This window comes from Loxodonta africana, chromosome 4, assembly GCF_030014295.1.
Source record: "Loxodonta africana isolate mLoxAfr1 chromosome 4, mLoxAfr1.hap2, whole genome shotgun sequence".
NCBI classification, from domain to species: domain Eukaryota; kingdom Metazoa; phylum Chordata; class Mammalia; order Proboscidea; family Elephantidae; genus Loxodonta; species Loxodonta africana.
The window spans coordinates 36,380,766-36,403,808 of NC_087345.1; the positions used below are offsets into that span (position 1 = coordinate 36,380,766).

Genomic DNA, 23,043 nt, shown 5'->3' on the forward strand with positions numbered 1-23,043 from the left:
TACTGATCTGTTAAAACTCACCAAGCTATACCGTTAAAACGTGAATGTAAGTTTAGGCAAACTATACCTTAATAAACCTAACTTAAAACATTTGTTGAATGTATTATCTGCAGCACACTGCCTTTCCTATACTTTCCCTCTGCTCTAAACAACCCTGTGTACATATGAAGATTATTTTTCCCTAACATTCCTCTCTTCTAAAAAAATGCACAAAGGCTCCCTCAATGAACCACCAAATATGGATAGTTTGCACTATTCACTATGCTTTGAATACTTCATCAGCATTGTCTCATCCCAAAGCGGTCTCTTCGATTTGGTGTTATTCAAGTCCCAGTCCTTCCAATGAGACTTCCTTTAGCATTTAGCCCACAATTCCACCTAAAAATTTCTATAAAACTTATTGCAGGTACTGGTACCTTCGTGTTTTGTTTCCCCACCTGTCATGGACTGAACTGTGTCCCCCAACTTGGCTAGGTCATAATCCCCTTGTATGACTGTATGATTGTCCACCATTTTATTTTCTGATGTGATTTCCCTACATGTTATAAATCCTATCACCACAATGTAATAAGATGGATCAACTGTTACTGTCGAGTCGACTTCGGCTCATAGCAACTCTACAGGACAGAGTAGAACTGCCGCATAGAGTTTTCAAGGACCACCCTGTGGATTTAAACTGCTGACCTTTAGGTTAGTAACTGCAGCACTTAACCACTATGCCACCAGGGTTTCCAAGATGGATTAGTGGCAATTATATTGATGAGGTCTACAAGATTAGATAGTGTCTTAAGCCAATCTCTTTTGAGATATAAAAGAGAATCAAGCACAGAGACATGGGGACCTCATACCACCAAGAAAGCAGTGCCAGGAGCAGAGCGCATCCTTTGGACCCGAGGTTCCTGCACTGAGATGCTCCCAGACCAAGGAAAGACTGATATATCACAAGGACCTTTCTCCAAAGTGGACAGACAGAGAAAGCCTTTCCCTAGAGCCAGCGCACTGAATTTGGACTTCTAGCCTACTAGACTGTGAGAGAATAAACTTCTCTTTGTTAAAGCCATCCACTTGTGGTATTTCTGTTACAGCAGCACTAGATGACTAAGACACTACCATACCATCAGTTCCTTTAGGAGAGAGATTCTAAAACACTATCTTTCCATCCTCCCAAAAACCTGATTAGCAAGATGAATCAGGAAATCAATTAGCCCAAATTGGAAGAAACTACCTATATTCCTAAGATTCTGACAAGCAAAAATTTTCCCATTCAATGTCAAGAGGTTCATGTAACTTTGTAGAGACACAGGAGCACACTTCAAGATTAACTCTGTGATATTCTACAGAATGAGTTTAGAGTAACCAATTATATTATCTGAGACAAAAAAACCCATTTCTTGTGAAGACCTCAAAATATGTTCAGAATCTGATGCATAAACCAAGGTAAAAAAAGAAAAAAAAAAAACAAGGTAGAATGGACAAAAAGTGTGCTTAAGAAAAAAAGCAAACTATTCCCTTGAATCTCAGCATTTCACCAAATTCAGACTATAAGCTTCTTGAAGGCAGAGAATACATTCTTTTAAAAGAAAAACAAACAACTGCTCTGCATTTCCCTAACAATACTTAAAAAGTAGAGCAGGGATTTGTTACTAACGGTTGAAAGACAGAAATCAAGGTTAGCAGTGCTTGAGGTAGAGCAAGAGGCCACAGCAGCAGATAATTACTAATTTCAAGAATGTGAAAGCCCCATCTTCCTCTATGCCAAAAAGGGCTGTAGTATAATAGTTCTCTTACCTAATTTTCTCTCTCTCCACTGTCTTACTGATAAAAATCCAGCAGTTGCTGTCTTAAAAGGAATTTTATAGCACCAAAATATCATAAGACGCTACTACGGTCAGGGAGTTTAAGGAGTTCAGATGCACTCCAATATGCTCCTTTGTGAATCAAGTAGCTCTGGTATAGAGTGTAAAACGAACGGACTTGGGGTCAGGACCCAGGTTTGAAATTCTGGCTCTATTCTACACATAGTAGCTGTGTCACATTAGACAACATAACCACCACTTCCTGATCTATAAAATGAGAACAGCATATACTTTGATGGGTTTTGAGAGGATAAAACGTGAATGCATGTGAAAATATCCTAGGATGGTGCCTAGTACATAGTTGTCGTTCAAAAATGTTAAATAAACAATCTCAATTTTATCTTTGTATTCACCCACTACTTGGCTTTCTACCAAGTACATCTTTAAAAGTTTCGATCTGTGTTATCTGAGCAGCCATTCAACATATCTAACCTTTTAAAGACTTCCTAATAAATATTTCTTCCTTTTTATCTGTGGCTTTAATTGGGATTTTAACAAATGAAATGTTAGAGAATAATAAACTCTACAGACAAATAAGTAAATTACTGTTTAAAGAATGTCATTTTTTTAGCTTTTCTAATCACAAAGATCAAATTAACCATTTACCTTCATCATCATCATCTCTTTCTTTCTCTTCCAATGCTTGTCTTTCCAACTGTCTTCCTACCTCATCAACTGAAGCTCCTGATTCTTTATCAGTTTCTTGCCCTGTTAATCAAATAAAATACCGTAAGTCAAATCTAATAGATATTTTCTCACTAGAATATGTTGTAAGCATCCTGGAAAACATAAAAGAAAACTCCTTGTCTGATAAACGTTCTGGAAACAAAAATACCAACATTATTGTGAACACACACACACAAAACCAAATCCATTGCCACCGAATCAATTCTGACACGTTGGCAACCTCATGTGTTACAGAGTAGTACTGAGATCCACAGGATTTTCTTGGCTCTAATCTTGGAAGCTGATCACCAGGTCTTTCTTCCAGAGCACTGATGGGTGGGTTTGAACTGCCAATGTTTCGGTTAACAGTCAAGAGCAAACCGTTTGTGCCAACCAGGGACCGTAACAGAACTTGTTTCAAGACAGAATAAAATCTTTCATCCCTAAGTCATACTGTCCATTCATTAATTCATTCAACAAAATGTCTACTAAGCATCCTCTGTGCTATCAGCTACAGGATAAACAAAAGTGTAGAACCTGGTCCTTATCCTTAAGTACTTTAAATCTTTAAAGAGCTTCAACAATTAGACTACAACAAATAGTTTAATTATCAGACAAGTACTCAAGATAGGCAAAGCTCACCTAGAGGCCTTAATAAGAAGAGGACTGATGTATGACTGCCCCAGGATCTTCAGGGCTTCGTGGAGAAAGAAGTTATCGACAAGGGTTCAGGAATATCGAAATAGGAAAAGATATTCCATTATTGGAGCCTTGCTGGTGGACTGGTTAATGCTTAGCTGCTAACCAAAAGGTCGGCAGTTCGAATCCACGAACTGCTCCTTGGAAACCATACGGGGCAGTTCTATTCTGTCCTTTAGGGTCGCTATGAGTTGGAATCGACTTGACAGCAATGGGTTATTCCATTACCAAAAAAACAAACTTCTGAAACATCCAAACACAAAACCAGGTCCCTAACCTAGAAATGATTACAATCTAGCTGTAGAAGCAATATGTGTGTGTAGCATATTAAAAAAATGACATTCTGACTATCGTAGAGAATTCGTATGACGATACAACTGTTAAAAATATATTAGAGCCAGACTAGTGACGACGTTAAAGGGCAAACTGAAGAGTCTGGATTTCATCCGAAAGCCAGGGACAGCCAACAAACTATGTGCTAGAGTTAAATTTTACTCTGGAACAGTCCCAGCAACACTACAACTCTCCCTCCTCCACTCCCACCCACGCCAATCCGACTCAGCGTACAGCAAGCTAATCATCTAATCAAAAATTTCTGAAAGATGTAGATTACCCTCTCCCAACATCTCTCAACTCCACATCCATCACTCTTGGCCTCTCCATATTTCCCTCCTTTCTCTGGCTGATTTTAATTAGAAACCGGTAAATTAATTTTTTTCCTAAAATGAAGGGCCTTGTGCAACAAAAACATTGACTTATTAAAAATAAAAAAAATTTGTAAAGTTCCTAGCTCAGCATATAATCCAACTGTAAACTTTCAGCTGTGTTTTCCTTGCCCTACTAGTGGATTTAGAAGTTACAGGCCCGAGATTTCCCACTCCGCGACACAGAATATCCTATCTTGACTGCTCCCTAAATCCGCAAGAGTCATCATAATTCAGGCCTAAAGCCCTAAGGCTTGACGATCCCAAGGTATTAGGCAAGTGAACATTCGCACCCCCACCAAATATTCGGCAACTACTGCTCAGTGATAAGAAGGCGCGCGCGAGCGCGCACACACAGCGCCCCCCCCCGCCCCAAAAATGCAGCCAGCAACAAAATCCCTAAGTGATCTAGGATGGTGGGGAGATGTGCAGTCAAGACACTAAGACTTGCCCACCACCCCCCCCCAACCTTGACGAAAATACATTCCAGGTTTCCCCAGCAAAGAGGCAGGTCGGAACCGGATTTTTGAGGAGGCTGCCAAACCACGTAAAAGGCAGTAGGACTGAGGCCCTGTGCAAGGTTTCCAGTCCGTGCACATGAGTCCTGCCAATCTAGGGGCTCAGGCCCAGAGACCCCGGAACCACCACACGAGAAGTTGAGGCACTTTTTTCTCCTCCATTTCACCCGCACCCAGCCCTCTAGTACCACCGGAGAAGCTGCCTCTATCTGCGACTGAGAATCAGTAGCCCGTGCCTTGCCACTCGCTCAGACTCGTAAATCAGTCCAGCCCTGGGCTCCGGGTCCCCAGTCCCTGCCACTCGAGCCGGGCCTGAGCCGTTCGGCCATCCATGGCAGGGACCGGGAAAACATAAAACCCTTTACCTGCAGCAGCCCCTTTACTCTTCTTCTTCTTCCGTCTTTTTTTCTTGGCTGCCTCCTCATTCGTAGAGGCAGCTCCCTCCTCCCTGTCGTCCGGGTCCAAGTCGCCATTCAAGTGGCTCCCGGTGGTCGCTCCCTCCGCCACGCCCGCCATGTTGCCCGAGAGAGCGCGAGACAGAGCGGCAAGGGCCCGCTTCTTCGTCACCCACTTAAACCAGCGATTCCGGAAGCTGCTCTCGATGGTAGGGGCGCACGGAATGCTGGGGCAGTGGAGGACTCGGGCTCTGGGACTGTTCGCGAGTTGTCCTGGTTCGCCTCGTGGCGGGCGCGGCTGCGGCTGTGGTTAGTGTGGGATCCTGGCAGCTCTGCCGGCGGTTGCCTGGGACTAGTACGGACGCTCGCCTTGCCCTGCGCCTCGGGCATCCCCGGGGCAAGTCGGCCCGAGTAGGGTCAAGTTGAAAGGAAATCTTAGCTCCGGAGTGAACTGAGATGGATGTGCCTGCCCTATGGAGAGGCGAAGCACGCAAGAGGGAGGGGCGTACTCTGCTGGTACTGAAAAGTTTTATGTTCGCGCTGTATAAAGTGTACACGAAGAGGGAGGGAGGTAAAAAAAAAAATGTGTTGGCTTGAACACACTCCTTTTTTTTTTTTTTTTTAATATTATTCCAGAAGACTGCGTTTATATCCACAGTCACAGCTCACGGTGAGGCATTCCAGGCTCTTGAGATAATTTTGGAAGCTGAAATTTCACGTTAGTTGCGTGTGCTCTAAATCCCAGATGGTTTCAGATGGGACCCCCTCATTCTTCTCTGTATTCCAATTCATAACAAAACTTGTTGGTTCAGAGATTTAGGTTCTGTCCCTGAGGATCTCGGTCACAGGTCCTGCAGCTATTATCTCCCTCCCAGTGTACCTACTCTATGTTAACTTCAACCTTCCAACCACAGACAGCCACCACACACAGACACTAGTCTGCTTATGTTTCAATCTTAAAACCGCAAACCACCGCCGCACACACACACACATACATACACACAGCCTTTACTATTAATGTTGAATCTGACACTCCAATTTCTCATTTTCTTCTCTTTCGTTTGGACGTATGAAGTCAACAGAATTTAATTTTACACGTGCTTATTACTACCCCTCCCCCAATCCTTTATGAGAAAGCCCTCCGTCCAAACTGCGGTTTGAGATTTAGTATGTGGCCTGCGAGGTTTGTTATTAGCTGTCTGCACCAACTCCGTACAACCAAACAAGTTGGCTTCAAGTGGATACTGACCATGAGTGTCAGAATAGAACTGGTCTGGGGGGTTTTCAGTGGCTGATTTTGGGAAGTAAATTGCCAGGCCTTTCTTCTGAGGTGCTTTTGGGTGGACTTGAACCTCCCAGCAAGCAGCTTATCCATTTGCACCATGCAGGGACTTCCCCACCAACTCCTTAACTGCCCCCAATTTCTCCTGAATTCTTTGTCTACCTAGAAAGTGTGGATGTTTCCCATTTAAACTAGGGACCGTGCTTCATGGGCATCAAAATGACTTTAAGGGCTTTCTTGCCAGGGATTGTACAGTAAATTTTACATAGGCTCTGACCCCAGCAGCATAAGTACGTCATCTGTCTTTCAAAGGTTCAGGCGGTGCCTCCCAGTTATACTAAAAACTACTTCTCTCATTCCTTTACTTTACTGTTTCTCAAAATATACCTCTATATAGATTTTAAATTGCTTTCTCTGGTTAATACGCTGGCAGTGTAACTGTTGAACTAACCACAGTACCAAGAAAATAGAAGTAACTACCGTTTATACAAAATTCTTACAAATGCCTAGTCTCATTCTCTTTCTCGTTCCAGCTCTCAAAATTCTTTTTGACTTCGGAGCAGTTCACACATTCTGTTTTTTATGTCCAGGCTGCTCTTTGCCTGTAATGCATTCACTCATACATCCATCTATCCATTGAATGTCTAGTATGTTGCCTGAGTCTGGCAATAGATTAGAGAGCAAAATCATATATGGCCTTTGTCATCAAGGAGCCTGTTAACAAAAATAGACATTAATCAATGAATGATGCTAATAGAGGTAAATTTATAACTGGTGGTATGAGAGCATATCATAAGGGGATTTGCCTAGATAGGAGGACACAATAATGCTTCCCTGACTAAGTGGCAGTTAGGCTGAGATCTGAAGGAGGAGTAGGCAAAGGATAGAGCAAAGGGAACAATAGAGATTCATTGTATTTAAAAGAGGAGACATGGATTCTAGTATTACAGTGGTCATTTTGTTATGACTTTGTGTCTCTGGATAGCTCCCATTATCTTTTTTGAACCCCAGTTTCCTCCTCTGTGAAACAGGAGTGAGTATAACACATTTAAGGAACTGAAAAATAATGCCTAGAATGCAAAGAGGTAAAAGGGAAAATGAGTGTGATGACATGAGCCTGGAAACCTAAATACAACCCTTGGAGGAAGGAGAAGGGAGGGAGGAGACCTTACAGGGCCTTCTGGACCTTTTTAAGACCTTTATCTTGGTCCTAAGAGCAGTGGAGACCCCTTCAATATTTTAATGGGTAAGGGGAAAGTTAATATGGTGAGATTTTCAGTTAACATTATCAGATTTTGAAAAAATGACAATAGTTGCTGTGTGCAGAGTAGATTTGAGGGCAGCCATAGTGGACACAGGGAGACCAACTTAGAGGCGACTGCAGTCATCCAAGCAAGAGATGATAGTGGCTTCGATCAGAGTGAAGATGGATTATGAATAGATTTAAGGGTTATATAGGAATAAATTGGGCAAGACTTGGGGGTGTATTATATAAAGGGAGTTGAAGGAGACCCCCTTATGTTTGTTAAGCTGGGCGAATGATGATGTGAATCACAGAGATAGGAAAACACTCCCAGGTTTGAAAGGAAAGATCATGAGTTTGATGTGAGACATGCTGGATCTAAGGCGTCTTGAGGCCTCCAAATGGCGATGTCAAGAAGGCAGATGACTGTAAGGAACTGGAGCTCAGAAGAAAAGTTTGATGGAAAATAAAAATTTGAGTCATCAACTTACGCGTGGGAGTTGGACCTTTGACAGAGATAAGATCACCTAACAAGTGAATCTAGACCGGGGAGTCCATATGGTGAATTGGACACTAACCACATATGGCTAATGATCACTTAAAATGTGGCTAGTCCAAATTTAAATGTAAGTGTAAAATACATACCAGATTACAGAAGGTATGGAAAAAAAAATAATGTAAAGTATCTCAGTAATTTTACATTGATTACCTGTTGAAATGATAATTTTTTAAATATACTGGGTTAAAGGAAATGCAATATATTATTAAAATTAATTGTGCCTGTTTCTTTTTACTTTAAAATTTTTGAAATGACATGAGTGGCTCACATTATATTTCTATTGGGCAGTGTAAGTCTGGAGTAAGAAGAAAAGAGGACCTGGGACTAAGCCTTGCGGAATTTTAACATTTAATGGATGGGTTGTGGAGGATGAATTTGCAAAGGGGCCTGAAGAGGCAGCCCGAAAGGGAGGAAGAGATCGGGAGGCATTCATTGGAGAAGCCAAGGTAAGATGGAGTCTCAAAAAGGAAGGGGTGATTAACTGTGTTGCCTGCTGCTGAGAGGCCATGTAAGAGGACTGAAAATCTCAGAAGTATGTAGTAGCATGAAAGCCACTGGGGACCTTAGCAAGAGCTATTTAGGTAGAGAGATGGAAGTCAGACTAAAGAAGGTAGGGGGATGAGTGGAAGACAAGGAAGTGAGGAATTTCCTCATCCTTCAAGTTTCAGCTTTCATGCCACATCTTCAGAGAATTCTTCCTCAACTCTCTAAATCAGCCCCCCTTTTTCCTTAAAATCTCTCATTGAATTCTCAACCTTTTTTCATGGTACTTACTGCAATTTGTACTTTATTTATTTGTGTGATGATTTGTCTTAATGTCTGTCTTCCCAACAACCTTGAGCTCCATGAAAACAAGACCATGTATATTTTGTACTCTATCACCAGCCCCTACCTCAAGATCTAGAGTATAGTAGGAATGCCATAAGACCTAGAGCATAGTAGGAGCTCAATAAACATTCATTGTATAAACGGCACTTAATTAGATCTAGAGAGGTTAGGTACAAGAGTCTCTAGATAGAGCAAAATGGTCAATGTACTTGGCTGCTAACCAAAAGGTTGGAGGTTCGTGTCCACTTGTAGGCTCCTCAGAAGAAAGGCCTTGCAGTCTACTTCCAAAAAGTCATTCATTGAAAACTTTATGGATCACAGTTCTACTCTGACACACATGAGGTCATCAGGATTGGAATCATCTCCAGGGCAATTGGTGGTGGTGGCAGAAGATAACGTAGCCCAGGCCATAAAAAAAAAATAGAATGTAAATAGCAGAGTTAGAATTGTCTGACACCCAGTTTAACAACTCTGTATTCTGCCTTCCCTATTGAAATTTCCATTCAGTAAATATTTATTGATTGCTAACTAGGAGGAAATAAATTTTTTTATTGATTGCTAACTAGGAGGAAATAATTTTGCCTGGTGGAAGATACAAAAAGGAATAAGACCCATATTTGAACCCTCAAGAAAGTTTAGCATGTAAATAAATAAGAATGAAATGCCTAAATGCAATGATAAAACACTGTTTATTTGCCGTATGTGAAGAGATTACACTCTACTTCCCCCCCTTCTTTTTCTAAAAAGAGAAAAGGAAAAAAAATTTAAAGTGATAAAGCCCAAAACGAAACCCACTGCTGTCGAGTCGATTCCAACTCATAGAGACCCTATAGCGACCCTATAGGACAGAGTAGAACTGCCCCACAGGGTTTCCAAGGAGTGCCTAATGGGTTTGAACTGCTGACCTTTTGGTTAGCAGCCATATCTCTTAACCACTATGCCACCAGTGTTTTCTTTAAAGTGATAGTAGAAAACAATACTGTACATACTTCAGTAGTACAGCAATGGATATTATGGTTGGTGATCATTTTCCAGAACACTCCAGAGTTTGAGATAACTAAGTAATTAGACTTAAAATAGTAGCTTATTATCATCTTTTTTATGAATTTGTAAGTTAAGATTTTCAAAGAAGAGCTTCTTTTGTCATGTGTCATACTCTTCATTTGGTTTTGGTTTTTTCTACAAGAGGAAATTGAATGGGGTACAAGAATGTTGAAAACCTAAGTAAGAATCTTAGAGGAAGATCTATAACAACAAATGTAACTCAGTAGTAGCGCACACTAGAATATTTTTTCTAGCTAATTACGTGAAGTCATTTTTGTCTCCAATGGTTAACTAGATAAGCAGAGAAAAAAAGTTTTTTTTTTTTCTTCCTTAGGGAGATACTTTTTTGTGTGTAAACCTTTTCATGAGTTTTTACAGTAGTGGTCTCAGACGCTATTTGTCCTTTTGTGATTGACTTATTTCCCTCAGCATAATGCCCTCCAGATTCATCCATGTTAATGAGATGCTTTGATGATTCATCATTGTTCATTATCATTGTGTAGTACTTAGGGAGATACTTTTTCTATTATAAAATAATGTATTCTAATAAGACATTTGTTACTTTGTCAAAACATGTATTATTACTAAGAAAGTCACTTAACCTCTCCAAATTTCAGTTTCCGTATTAGTAAAATGAGGGTGATAATACTATCATATTCTAGGACTATTGTGGCAATTAAATTTCAAAATTGATAGAAATCACTTAGCCTGCCACAATAGTAACAGTTGTGTTAGCTTTATTACAGTAGTAATAAATGTTAGCTATAAAAAAAAAAAAATTTTTTTTTTTTTTTATTATCACTGTTAGTAAGCTAGGCTCCTGAAAATACTCCCATTGGTTTGGACTGTAAGACAGCCTACATATCTTAAGGCACACTTATGCATTATGTAACTTTTAGCAAGGGGTAACAGGAAATGTATTACAAAAGACATTAGAAAAACTCAGGAATGCCCAATTGCTCAACATTAAGGGAAACACTAAGGATCTTTTTTTCCAAATCTATACAGTAAAAAAAAAAAAAAATACTATATAGCTATCTTGGCTAAAAGCTAAGAATGAAAAAAGGTGTTTACCTGTGTCTTATTGACTATGCAAAGGCATTCAGCTGTGTGCATCATAACAAATTATGGATAACATTTCGAAGACTGGGAATTCCAGAACACTTCATTGTGCTCCTGAGGAACCTGTACGTAGACCAAGAGGCAGTCATTCGAACAGAACAACGGAATACTGCATGGTTTAAATTCAGGAAAGGTGTGCCTCAGGGTTGTATTCACCATGCTTATTCAATCTGTATGGTGAGCAAATAATCCTAGAAGTTGGACTGTATGAGGAAAAGCTTGGCATCAGGACTGATGGAAGACTCATTAACAACCTGCAATATGCAGAAGGTGCAACCTTGCTTGCTGAAATTGAAGAGAAATTGAAGCACTTACTGATGAAAATCAAAGACTACAGCCTTCAGTATGGATTACATCTCAACATAAAGAAAACAAAAATCCTCACAACTGAACCAACAAGCAACATCATAAATAGAGAAAAGATTGAAGTTGTCAAGGATGTCGTTTTACTTGAATCCACAGTCAACCCCCATGGGAGCAGTAGTCAGGAAATCAGAGTACATGTTGCATTGGGCAAGTCTGCTGCAAAAGTCCTCTTTGAAGTCTTGAAAAGCAAAGATGTCACTTTGAGGACTAAGGTGTGCCTGCCTCAAGCCATGGTAATTTCAGTTACCTTATAGGCATGTGAAAGCTGGACAATGAATAAGGAAGATGGAAGAAGAATTGATGCCTTTGAATTATGAATATTGAATACACTATGGACTGCCTGAACAACGAACAAATCTGTCTTGGAAGAGGTACAGCCAGAATGTTCCTTATAAGCAAGGATAGTGAAAATTTATCTCACGTACTTTGGACATGTTATCAGGAGGGACCAGTCCCTGGAGAAGGACGTCAGGCTTGATAAAGTAGAGGGTTAGTGAAAAAGAGGAAGACCCTCAGCAAGATGTATTGACGCAGTGGCTGCAACAGTGGGTTCAAGTATAACGACAATGGTGAGGATGGCGCAGGACCAGGCAGTGTTTTGTTCTGTTATACGTAGAGTCGCTATGAGTCGGAACTGACTCGATGGAACCTAACAGCAGCAACATGTTACCCTAAAGAGTATGGTATTTATTTTAAGCTTGAGGTAATATATATAGCAAAAGGTATTTAAATTTTAACGTAAAAAGTTAAGTGACTCAAATGCTTAATAATAGAAGATCACAATAAGTATCTTTGGTGTATCAACACAATGAGTACTATGTAGTTGTTAAAAGCAAATAAAATGATGTGTATGTAGATAATATGGTTAAGTTAAGTTTTCTCTGTAATACATACAGAGATATTTAAGCTGGGGAATGCTTTTGAAAAGATCATTCTAATGATAGGCTAGATTTAGAGCAGTGGTTCCCATCCAGTAAACTGTGCTTTGTTAAAACAGCCAAATGTATTTAAGTAACTCTTTTCTATTCTGAGAATATGTACTTTTTGAAATTAAACATTGAGTGTTTTTTAGTTAAAGAGCCCTGGTGGCATACTGGTTAAAGCGCTTGGCTGCTAAGCAAAAGATTAGCAGTTTGAGCCCAGCAGGTGCTCCTTGGGAGACAGATGTGGCAGTTGGCTTCCAGGCTTCCGTAAAGATTTACAGCCTTGGAAACCGTATGGAGCAGTAGTACTCTGTCTTATAGGGTTGGTATGAGTTGGTATCTACTCAGTGGCAGTGAGTTTTGGTTTTGGTTTGGCTTTTTAGTCATTAAATGACAGTGAGAATAGATGATGTTTGTTTTTTCTGTCTGGACAAGAAAGAGCAACACTATGTCAGTTCCTAAAATCATCTTTGAAACTTTTCTGGGTAGTGTAATCTCTAAATCTAGGTGGCCTCTGCTCTAAAGATAGAAACATAAAGGAGAGAGCCTAGGTGAGACCTGCTAAGATGATATTGTATTAGTCCATTTGGAAGATAATGAGAATTTAGGTAAAGATTGTGGCTGGGAGGCTAGAGAGGAGAAGTTGGATTGCAGAGACATTTCTAGAGCAGGATTAAGAGAATTTACTGCAGTAGTCCATTTGAAGTAAAGAGGGAGCAGTGGAGGATGACACCCAGGTTTCTGCCTTGGGTTCCTGGGTGGGTAATTGTACCACTCCCTGAGATAGGGAAAAAGGAGGAGAGGGAGGTTTTGGAGGGGGTGGAAGGAAAAGATAAGCTTTGGTATTCTAAATTCGAGATGCCTGTGGGCATCCAGGCAAAGATATCTAGTAGTCAGTTGGAAACATGAATCTAGAGATATGGGAGTCATTAGGGTGAGGTAAAAGACTATGAATGAGGTATTCAGGGAGAAGAGAAAAAGACCAAAAAGAGAATATGACCCAGAAAAATAATAATGTTTTGGGTTTTTTTTGTTTGCTTTATGATGGGATGATGGGTAATGCTATTAAGGAGATTACAAAAGAATGGTAGGAGAAGGAGGAAATGCTTTAGAGAATAATCCTAGAGAAGGGAAGAGAGAAGACACCTTAAAGAAATAAAGTTTAGTCAGAGATATCAACTATTGTAGAAAGACCAAGTAGAATAAAGTCTCAAAGTAGACCATTGATTTTGTCCATTAGAAGGCCCCTAGTGACTTTAACAAGAGCAGCTAGAGAGCACCCAAAAAGATACTCATAAAGATTGGGATGCACTATCCTAAACATCAGCTAAAGGAGCAAAGATCCTTTATCTTAATTCCACTGTTATTGACTCTTGTATTATTCTCTCTTTTGTTCCCCTGGAGAGGGCCTTTCTTGACATTTAATGTAGATCTCTTGCCTTCTGTAATTCTCTCCATATCTTAGTTGTGTTCAGTGACATCCTAAATTACCTTTTCTCTTACAATGTATTACTGTCTCCTTTTGTAATTGGAGTATAGTTACTTAGTAATATAACTCCTTTACTTTCCCATGATTTCTGTGTAGGATCTATGTACTTGAGGCTGGACTTTGGGGAACATATATGGTTGCAGGATCCCTGGTGGCACAGTGGTTAAGTGTTCAGCTACTAACCAAAAGGCCGGCAGTTCAAATCCACCAGCCATTCCTTGGAAACCCTATGGGACAGTTCTACTCTGTTCTATAGGGCCACTATGAGTCAGGATCAACTTGACAGCAATAGTTGCTTTTTTTTTCTTTTAAGTATGGTTCCAAGCAGTATTTCTGTGTCCAAGGTACCAGAAGTATCATTACCCAGATGGAAGTTTCAAATACTTGTTTGTCAAGGATGCATACCGTTCAATATCAAGGGCTCACAAAAGAAAAATAAGAGCAAAATGAAACACTGGAAGACAAAGAAGGTACCATTCATAGGCTGTCTTAGCTTCCCCAGTACTGAACTCTACTTACTATAGGATGATGGTTATTTTGATGTTGAAGGTAGAGTTGGGTAGAGTTGAACTAGGAATATATTATGAGGGAGGTTGTAATATGGAAAAGCGTTAGGGGTTTTCGAACTTTTTGGTCTCAGAACTCTTTTACAGTGTGAAAAATTATGGAGAATTCCAAAGAATGTTTGTATGGATTGTTTCTATGGGTATCTACCACATTAGACACTTAAACTGAGAAAAATTTATTCATTCCTTAAAAAACAACAGTGATACCTGATGCGTGCTACAACATGGACGTACCTCGAGGACATTATGCTAAGCACAATAAATCAGATACAAAAAGACAAATACTGTATGATATCACTTATATGAAATAAGCAAAGTGAGAGAAAGACCTGGCAATCTCCCATAAAGACTACAGCCTAGAAAACTCTGTGGGGCAGTTCTACTCTGTCAGGATGGGGTTGCTATGAGGCAAAATCAACTCCACAGCACCTAACAACAACAACAACAGGAACCAAAAGAAATTAGCGGTTACCAGGGGTAGGCGGAATGGGGGGGTTTTTAGAATGCCTTGAAGACATGTTAATGGTGGTGGGATAATTTGGAAAAAAGAGCAAAAAACTTGAAGAATGTAATAACTGTCACTGAAGTGTATGTGTAGAAAATGATGAAATATGGTATGTGTTATTGTGTGTATATTACAATAAAAAAGAATTAAAGAAAAAAATATATAGCAATGATAGATCATACCCTAAATGAAAAACAAACAAAAATGGTGAAAAGAGTGGCGTGACCTGCCCAGCTCCACATGACAATGAAGAGGCAGTGAGTGAATATTTGTAGGAGAGGAGAAAAGGGTAGATGACTGTAGAAGCTAATTATTTTTAAAATAAAATGTCCATCTTTTATTAAAATAATAAACATATGTTAGGAAAATTACAGAGGGTTGGTAATAAACAGCAACAGGACAGCTCTCCAGTAGGAACCATTTTTATTTCTTATCTTTAATTCATTAAAAAAAAAAAAAAAAGATCGGTTTTAGTGAATGTAATAGATGAAGATTTAGCTCACTAAAAAAAAACCAAACCCAACCCAGTGCCGTCGAGTCAATTCCGATTCATAGCGACGCTATAGGACAGAGTAGAACTGCCCCACAGTGTTTCCAAGGAGCGCCTGGCGGATTCGAACTGCCGACCCTTTGGTTAGTAGCTGTAGCGCTTAACCACTATGCCACCAGGGTTTCCAGGTCACTAAAACATCCCCTTATTCACTCTTCCTAATAGTTTATATCACTATATGTGGTCCTCTGAGTTTTCGTCTGTTTGTTTTCTTCCTTTAGATGTTTTCAAGCCTGAGAATGACCCTGGGGGTGAAATCTGAAGAACACAAAACGGAAACATGGAATGAAGCTGGGCCCTTGATTATGTTTATTCAGTCACTGGAATGGAAAACCCTGAAGTCACTCTGGGTGCAGTGTTGGTTCAGTGTTAGAATTCTCGCCTTCCATGTGGAAGACCTGGGTTTGATTCCTGGCAGTTGACCTAATGCACAGCCACCACCAGTCTGTCAGTGGAGATTTGCATGTTGCTGAACAGGTTTCGGTGGCCCTTCCAGACTGAGATGGACTAGGAGGAAAGGTCCGGCGATCTACTTCTGAAAATTAGCCCATGAAAACCCTATGGACCAAAATGGTCTGATCTGCAACCAATCATGGGGCGGGTGCAGAACCTGGCAGCGTTTCTTTTTGTCGTACATGGAGTTGCCATGAGTCAGGGATCACTCAAACGGGGCCAACAACAGCAGCAGCAACAGCAGAGTCACTCTTATCTCCAAGCGTGTAAGATATTAAATCCCTGTATTGTTAAAAACAGATTTCTGACACATGAAAACAAAATCATCCTGATACAAACACTAGAATGTCGAAAACTTAGTACTTAGATGTCAGCTCCCTTTCTAATTTCCACAGGGCTCCCAGGTCATTTATTCAGTTTCTTTAGAACCCTCTATTTTACGCTTTATTTTTTCCTGGATGGTGGGGGAAATGCCTAGCTGCCAGGCATTATGCTTGCAAGGGTAGTCTTGGTGACTGAATTCTCAATGTAGACTTTAAATTAATTCCTCTGCTTTTAGCCCCGGCTCTACTCTCTGACGTACTAAATGTTTTTAAGTCCTGAATTTCTCTGGGGTTTTGCAGGGCTGACTGGATCCCTCCTCAACAGCATCTTATTCTATGTGAATTCAAGGCTGGGCTGGTTCACCCTATTTCATGAGGCCCCCACTCCTGCATCCACTTCCACTCAGAAAAAAAAATTATATCCCGTGTGCCCTTAAGTGTGTTGCTGTTGGTTGATATATTTGTTTATTTCTCTATTCTCATTTTATAAAACCCTGGAAGCAACAAGAGAAAAATCACACATACTTCCAGGTGATCCAGAAACTCTAACTTTCCATTTCCAGTGACTGAAGATGACAGAGATAAAGGGCATGAATGGAATCAACTGGCCTCTAGGTTCTGAATGGAACACTGGTATAAAGCTGTTCTGTAGTCAGAACAGACAGACCTCTAAAATTCTTTGGGTCTGAAAATTAGCCGGCAGGATTTGGCGAGACGGGAGGTAAGTACTTTTTAAGGCTCTCACATATTTTCAGGACCTGACCTCTAGCAGTTGACATCTGTAGGTTGGTATGGGTAGAAGTTGGAACTGGCTGAGGCTCTTAGGTATCCTCCCTTCCTTTTTTTAAATTATAATTTACATATCATGAAGTTAACTATTTTAAAGTCTACAATTCTATGGTTATTAGTATATTACAAGGCTGTACAGCCATCACCACTATCAAATTCCAGAACATTTCATCAAGCCAAATAGAAGCCCCAGACTCATTAGCAGTCACTCCTTATTTCTCTCTTCTCCTAGCTCTTAATAACCCCTAATCTACTTTCTGTTTCTATGGATTTGCTTATTATAGACAATTCATATAGATAGACTCACAGTATATAGCCTTATGCATCTGATTTCTGTCACTTGGCATAATGTTTTCAAGCGTCATCTGTGTTGTAGCATGTGTAGTATTTCATTCCTTTTTATGACTGAATAACATCCCATTGTATGAATATGCCACATTTTGTTTATTAATTCATCAGTTTAATGGCCGTTAGGGTTTTTTCCACATTTTAGCTATTGTGAATAATGCTGCTATGAACATCTCTGTATAAATATTTGTGTGAACGTATGTTTTCAAAGACAGTCTCAATATCTCTACATCCTCACCAATACTTGTTATTGTTCATTTCTGATTATAGACACCCTGATGGGTATGAAGTGGTATCTCATTGTGTTTTTGATTTGCAGCTGGCTATTTGAATTTTTTCTGGGGGGGGGGAGAAATGTTCATTCAAATCCTTTACCTATTTTTTGTTATCTTTTTATTGTTGAATTTGTGTGATTTCTTTGTTTATTCTGGATAAGAAAACAAAACAAACCCACCTCCATCTAGTCAATTCTGACTCATAGCAACCCTATAGGACAAAATAGAACTCCCCTTAGTATCTCCAAGGCTGCGATCTTTACGGAATTAGACTGCCACACCTTTCTCCCTTGGAGCGGCTGCTGGGTTTGAACTGCCAACCTTTTGGTTAGCAACTGAGCGCTTTAACCACTGCACCACCAGGGCTCCTTCATATTCTGGTTACTAGACCCTTATTATATATGTGATCTGCAAATATTTTCTCCCATTCTGTGGGTTGTCTTTTCATTTTTTTTTTTTTTCTTTTATTGTGCTTTAAGTGAAAGTTTACAATTCAGGTCAGTTTCACATACAAAAACTTAATACACCCATTGTTATGTGACCCTAGTTGCTCGCCCTACAATGTGACAGCACATTCCTCCTCTCCACCCTGTGTTTCCCGTGTCCATTCAGCCAGTTGCTGTCCTCTGCTGCCTTCTCATCTCACTTCCAGACAGGAGCTGCACATTTAGTCTTATGTATCTACTTGAGCCAAGAAGCACACTCTTCACTGGTATCTGTCTTTTCATTTTTTTTTAATATTTTATTGTGGTAAAATAAACATAATTTGCCATTTCAAGCATTTTTAAGTACATTAACTACATTCACAACGTTGTGCAACCTTCACCACCATTTATTTCCAAGATTTGTACATCACCCAAAACAGAAATTCTGTAACCAATAAGCAATAACTTCCCATCCCCACACCCCCTACCCCTGGTTGCCTCTGCTCTACTTTTTATCTGTATAAATTTGCCTATTCTCAATATTTCATATGAGTAGAGTCATACAATATTTGTCCTTTTGTGCCTGGCATATTTCACTTAGCATAGTGTTTTCAAGTTCATCCATGTTGTAGCATTTTCAGAACTTCATTCCTTCTTATAGTTGAATAATATTCCATTGAATGAATATACCACATTTTGTGTATCTATTCCTCTGTTGATGGATATCTGATGTATTATATTAGCTTCCTAAAGCTGTTGTAACAAAATACCACAAACTGGTTGGTATTCAAGGACAGAAATTTATTGTCTCACAGTTCTGGAGCCTGGGATTTTGGGATCTGGGTGTTGGCCTTGTTGATTGCTTCTGAGGTCTTTAAGAGATAAGCAGTTCCATGACTACTAGTTTTTGGTGGCTCTTGGCAATCTTTGGAATTCCTTGGCTGGTAGGCACATCTTTACATGGTCATCTTTTCTCTGTCTGTCTCTGTATATCTTCTCTTTCATAAGGACATCAGTCATATAGGATTAGGACCTACCCTACTCTAGTGTAACCTCATGTTAACTAAAACATCTTCAAAGACCGTATTTTCACACAGGTTCACATTAACAAGTACAGGGGTTACCACTTCAACATACCATATTTTAATGCAGGTAAATGTGTCTTCTACACTGTCTGCCAACCATGCCCTCACCCCATGAGGTATTTTCATAAGCACACAGTGCTAATTTCTTTTTTTTTTATTTTTATTGTGCTTTAAGTGAAAGTTTACAAATCAAGTTAGTCTCATACAAAAATTTATATACACCTTGCTGTGTACTCCTAATTGCTCTCCCCCAATGAGACAGCCCGCTCCTTCCCTCTACTCTCTCTTTTCGTGTCTGTTCCGCCAGCTTCTGACCCCCTCTGCCCTCTCATCTCCCCTCCAGATAGGAGATGCCAACATAGTCTCAAGTGTCTACTTGATCCAAGAAGCTCATTCTTCACCAGCATCTTTTTCTATCCCATTGTCCAGTCCAATCTCTGTCTGAAGAGTTGGCTTTGGGAATGGTTCCTGTCTTCGGCTAACAGAAGGTCTGGGGGCCATGATCACTGGGGTCCTTCTAGTCTCAGTCAGACCATTAAGCCTGGTCTTTTTATGAGAATTTGAGGTCTGCATCCCACTGCTCTCTTGCTCCCTCAGGGCTTCTCTGCTGTGTTTGCTGTCAGGGCAGTCATCAGTTGTAGCCGGGCACCACTTAGTTCTTCTGGTCTCAGGCTGATGTCGTCTCTGGTTTATGTGGCCCTTTCTGTCTCTTGGGCTCATAATTACCTTGTGTCCTTGGTGTTCTTCATTCTCCTTTGCTCCAGGTGGGTTGAGACCTATTGATGCATCTTAGATGGCCAGTTGCTAACAAATCTAATTTTTTTTACAACGTGTAAAAAAAAATTGGCATAGAGGCACTTATGAAAATACTTTTGTGGGGAGGGCACCGTCGGCAGACGAATGTAGAAGGCGTGCCTTATTTGTGTAACGTTTCAGTATCTTTTCTTGGGGAACACAACCCAGGCCATAACATTTGGGTTACACTTTTGTGTTTTGTATTATTTCAAGCCATAATACTTTTGGCTACTGTGAATAATGCCACTATGAACATTGGTGTACAAGTATATCTGTTTGAATCCCTGCTTTCAATTCTTTTGGCTATTGTGGGGTTTTCATTAACTTCACCCAAAGAATTTGGCTTTTACCATCTGTTCTTGAGACATAAGCTATAAAAAAAACTTGGAATTTTTGTGTCTTCAATAAGGACTCCAGACCACACCTAACAGGTTAGGTGAGGTAATGAGGTGACTCTGGGATGGGGATTGGCCGGGCCAGAAAGACCCACCACATAATACCTCACGATCATCTTGTGATACTGACCGACCTCAGGTGAAAGGAGCTGGAGTTTGCATTATGTAATGAGACCAACCCCCAAAAAACTCTGGACATGGAAGCTTCATAGGCTTCCTGGTTGTGAAAGGCATCCAGGCATATGAGAGGGTATCATGTCCCTTTTTGGGGCATGGAAGCTTTGTGTTGGGAGCCCTCCTAGTCCTCACCTTATGTATCTCTTCATTTGTATCTTTTTTTCTTAAAATAAAACTGTAATCATAAGCATAGCACTTTTCTTGAGCTCTGTGAGTTATTGCAGCAAATTGTTGAACCCGAAGAAATAGTGAGAGCCAGTGGGCCAGAAGTTAGGGGACTGGGGACCCCTGAGTTTATAGCTGGTACCCTTAGGGGCAGAGGGAACCCTCAAATTTATAACCAGCAGATCAGAAGTGAGGGAGGCCAGGAGGTGCCCCGAGCTTGCGGCTAACATCCTGAAGGGGTAATTGTAAAACCCCAAACTTGTAGCGAGCCTGTCAGAGGTATGGGTGTTATGGGGCACCCAAGCTTGTAGTTGACTTCTGAAGTCTTAGGCCTACTTGGCAATCTGGAGGACTGTGTCCTTTCACTTGTGGGCTCTCACCTAGCTCTGGGTGGTTAGGGTTAGAGGATGAAGTGCTGCATGGGCAGCTGGTACCAGAACTGAAGAGAGAAGTGAAAAAGTGATTTAGGATTAGTTTTATGCTGATTATTATCCTCATAGGAGTATACCTAGGTCTCTGACATAGTGGTTAAGAGCTACGGCTACTAACCAAAAGGATGGCTGTTCAGATCCACCAGGCGCTCCTTGGAAACCCTACGGGGCAGTTCTACTCTGTCCTCTAGGGTAGCTATGAGTCAGAATTGACAGCAGTGGGTACGAGGTGGCAAAAACGGTTTGCACTCAACTGCTTACCTAAAGGTTGGCACTTGGAACTTACCCAGCAGTACCATGGCCTGGCAATCTGCTTCTGTGAAGATTGAGCCCAAAAAACCCTATGGAACACTTCTGAGGAGTCGAATTACTGGGTAATATGATAATTCTGTGTTTAACATTTTGAGGAACTGCCAAAATGTTTTCCACACTGGCTGTACCATTTTACATTTCCTTCAGCAATGCATGAGGATTTCAGTTTCTCTGCATCTTCATCAATACTTGTTATTTTCTAATTTTTTTGTAATAGCCATACTAGTAGGTATGAGTCGAAATCCACTCAATGGCAATGGGTTTGTTTTTTTAGGTTTAGTGAGTATGAAGAGGTATCTTATTGATGTTTTGATTTGAGTTTCCCTAATGACTAATGGGAGCCCTTGTGGCACGGTGGTTAACAGATTGGCTGCTAACCAAAAGGTCAGCAGTTCAAATCCACCAGCTGCTCCTTGGAAACCTATGGGGCAATTCTACTCTGTCTTACAGACTTGCAGTGAGTCGGAATCAGCTCAGTGACAGTGGGTTTGGTTTTTTTGTTTAATGACTAATAATGTTGAACACCTTTGCATGTGCTTATTGGCCATTTGTATGTCTTCTTTGGAGAAATGTCTGTTCAAGTTCTTTGCCCATATTTTAAGCGGGTTGTCTTTTTATTGTTCAGTTGTAGTAATTCTTTATATATTCTGGATATTAAATCCTTATGTGATATACGATTTTCAAATATTTTCTCTCATTCTGTAAGTTGTCTTTTTTATTTTATTGATAATGTCCTTTGATGCACAAAAGTTATTAATTTTGGTGAAGTCCAATATATTTTTTCTTTTGTTGCTCATCCTTTTGGTGTCATGTCTATAAAATCATTGCCTAATACAAGGTCATGAAGATTTTCCCTTATGTTTTTTTCTAAGAATTTTATAATTTTAGCTCTTATATTGTGGCCACTGATCCATTTTGAGTTAATTTTTGTTTATAGTGTGAAGTAGAGGTCCAATTTCATTCTTATGAATGTGGATATCCAGCTGTCCCCGTACCAATTGTTGAAAAGACTATTCTTTCTGTGTTGAATTGTCTGGCACCCTTGTCAAAAATTAATTGACTATAAATGTGACGGTTTATTCCATTGATCTTCATGTCTGTCCTTACTCCAGTAACACACAGTCTTGATTATTGTAACTTTGTAGCAGCTTTTGAAATTAGTGAATGAATATGAGTCTTCCAACTTTATACTTTTTTTTTTTTTGAGGTTCCCATATGAATTTAAGATCAGTTCGTCAATTTCTGGAAAAGGCTCTTGGAATTTTGATAAGGATTGTGTTGCATCTATAGATCAATTTGGAGAGTATTGCCATCTTAACAATATTAAGTCTTCCAATCCATGAAAAGAGATGTCTTTCCACTGATTTAGATCTTCTTTAATTTCTTTCAAGAATGTTTGGTAGTCTTCAGTGTACAAGACTTACACGACTTTTGTTAAATTTGTTCGTATTTTATTCTTTTCGATGCTATTATAAATGGAGTTGTTTTCTTAATTTCATTTTCAGATTGTTTATTATAAGAATATAGTAGTATTGAAATTTGTATACTGATTTTGTATCCTAAAACCTTGCTGAACTTGTGTTTTATCTCCAGTAAATCTTTGTGGATTCCTTAGGATTTTCTATATACAAGATCGTATGAACTGCAAATAGAAATTTCTTTTTCTTCCTTTCCAATCTTGATGCCTTTTATTTTATCTATTTATTTGCTTATTCTTGGTCCAATTGCCCTAGCAAGAACTTCCAGTACAATGTT

At 39.9% G+C, this 23,043-nt stretch overlaps 1 protein-coding gene and 1 long non-coding RNA gene across 4 annotated transcripts in view; one reads left to right on the forward strand and one right to left on the reverse strand.

Annotated features, from left to right (window-relative positions):
* The window catches only part of METAP2 (methionyl aminopeptidase 2), a 28,336-nt gene extending 23,307 nt beyond the window's left edge, over positions 1–5,029 (reverse strand). The window contains exons 1-2 of one of the 2 annotated variants that reach the window (XM_064283712.1): positions 4,809–5,029; positions 2,463–2,564 (exon numbers count right to left, since the gene is read on the reverse strand). In XM_064283712.1, the coding sequence (XP_064139782.1) occupies positions 2,463–2,564; positions 4,809–4,959 (253 nt within the window). In that variant the 5' untranslated portion in view covers positions 4,960–5,029. Of the gene's footprint in view, positions 1–2,462; positions 2,565–4,808 lie in introns of those variants that run through there. The other variant, XM_064283713.1, reaches the window with a different exon arrangement.
* Positions 4,961–22,463, forward strand: LOC111753226 (uncharacterized). 2 transcript variants are annotated; one of them, XR_010321721.1, is made up of 4 exons: positions 4,961–5,354; positions 8,211–8,368; positions 9,317–9,392; positions 15,537–22,463. It is a non-coding gene; the product is annotated as an uncharacterized LOC111753226 (long non-coding RNA). The 2 variants fall into 2 exon arrangements; XR_010321720.1 differs by lacking the exon at positions 9,317–9,392.
* Positions 22,464–23,043: the final 580 nt, after the last annotated feature.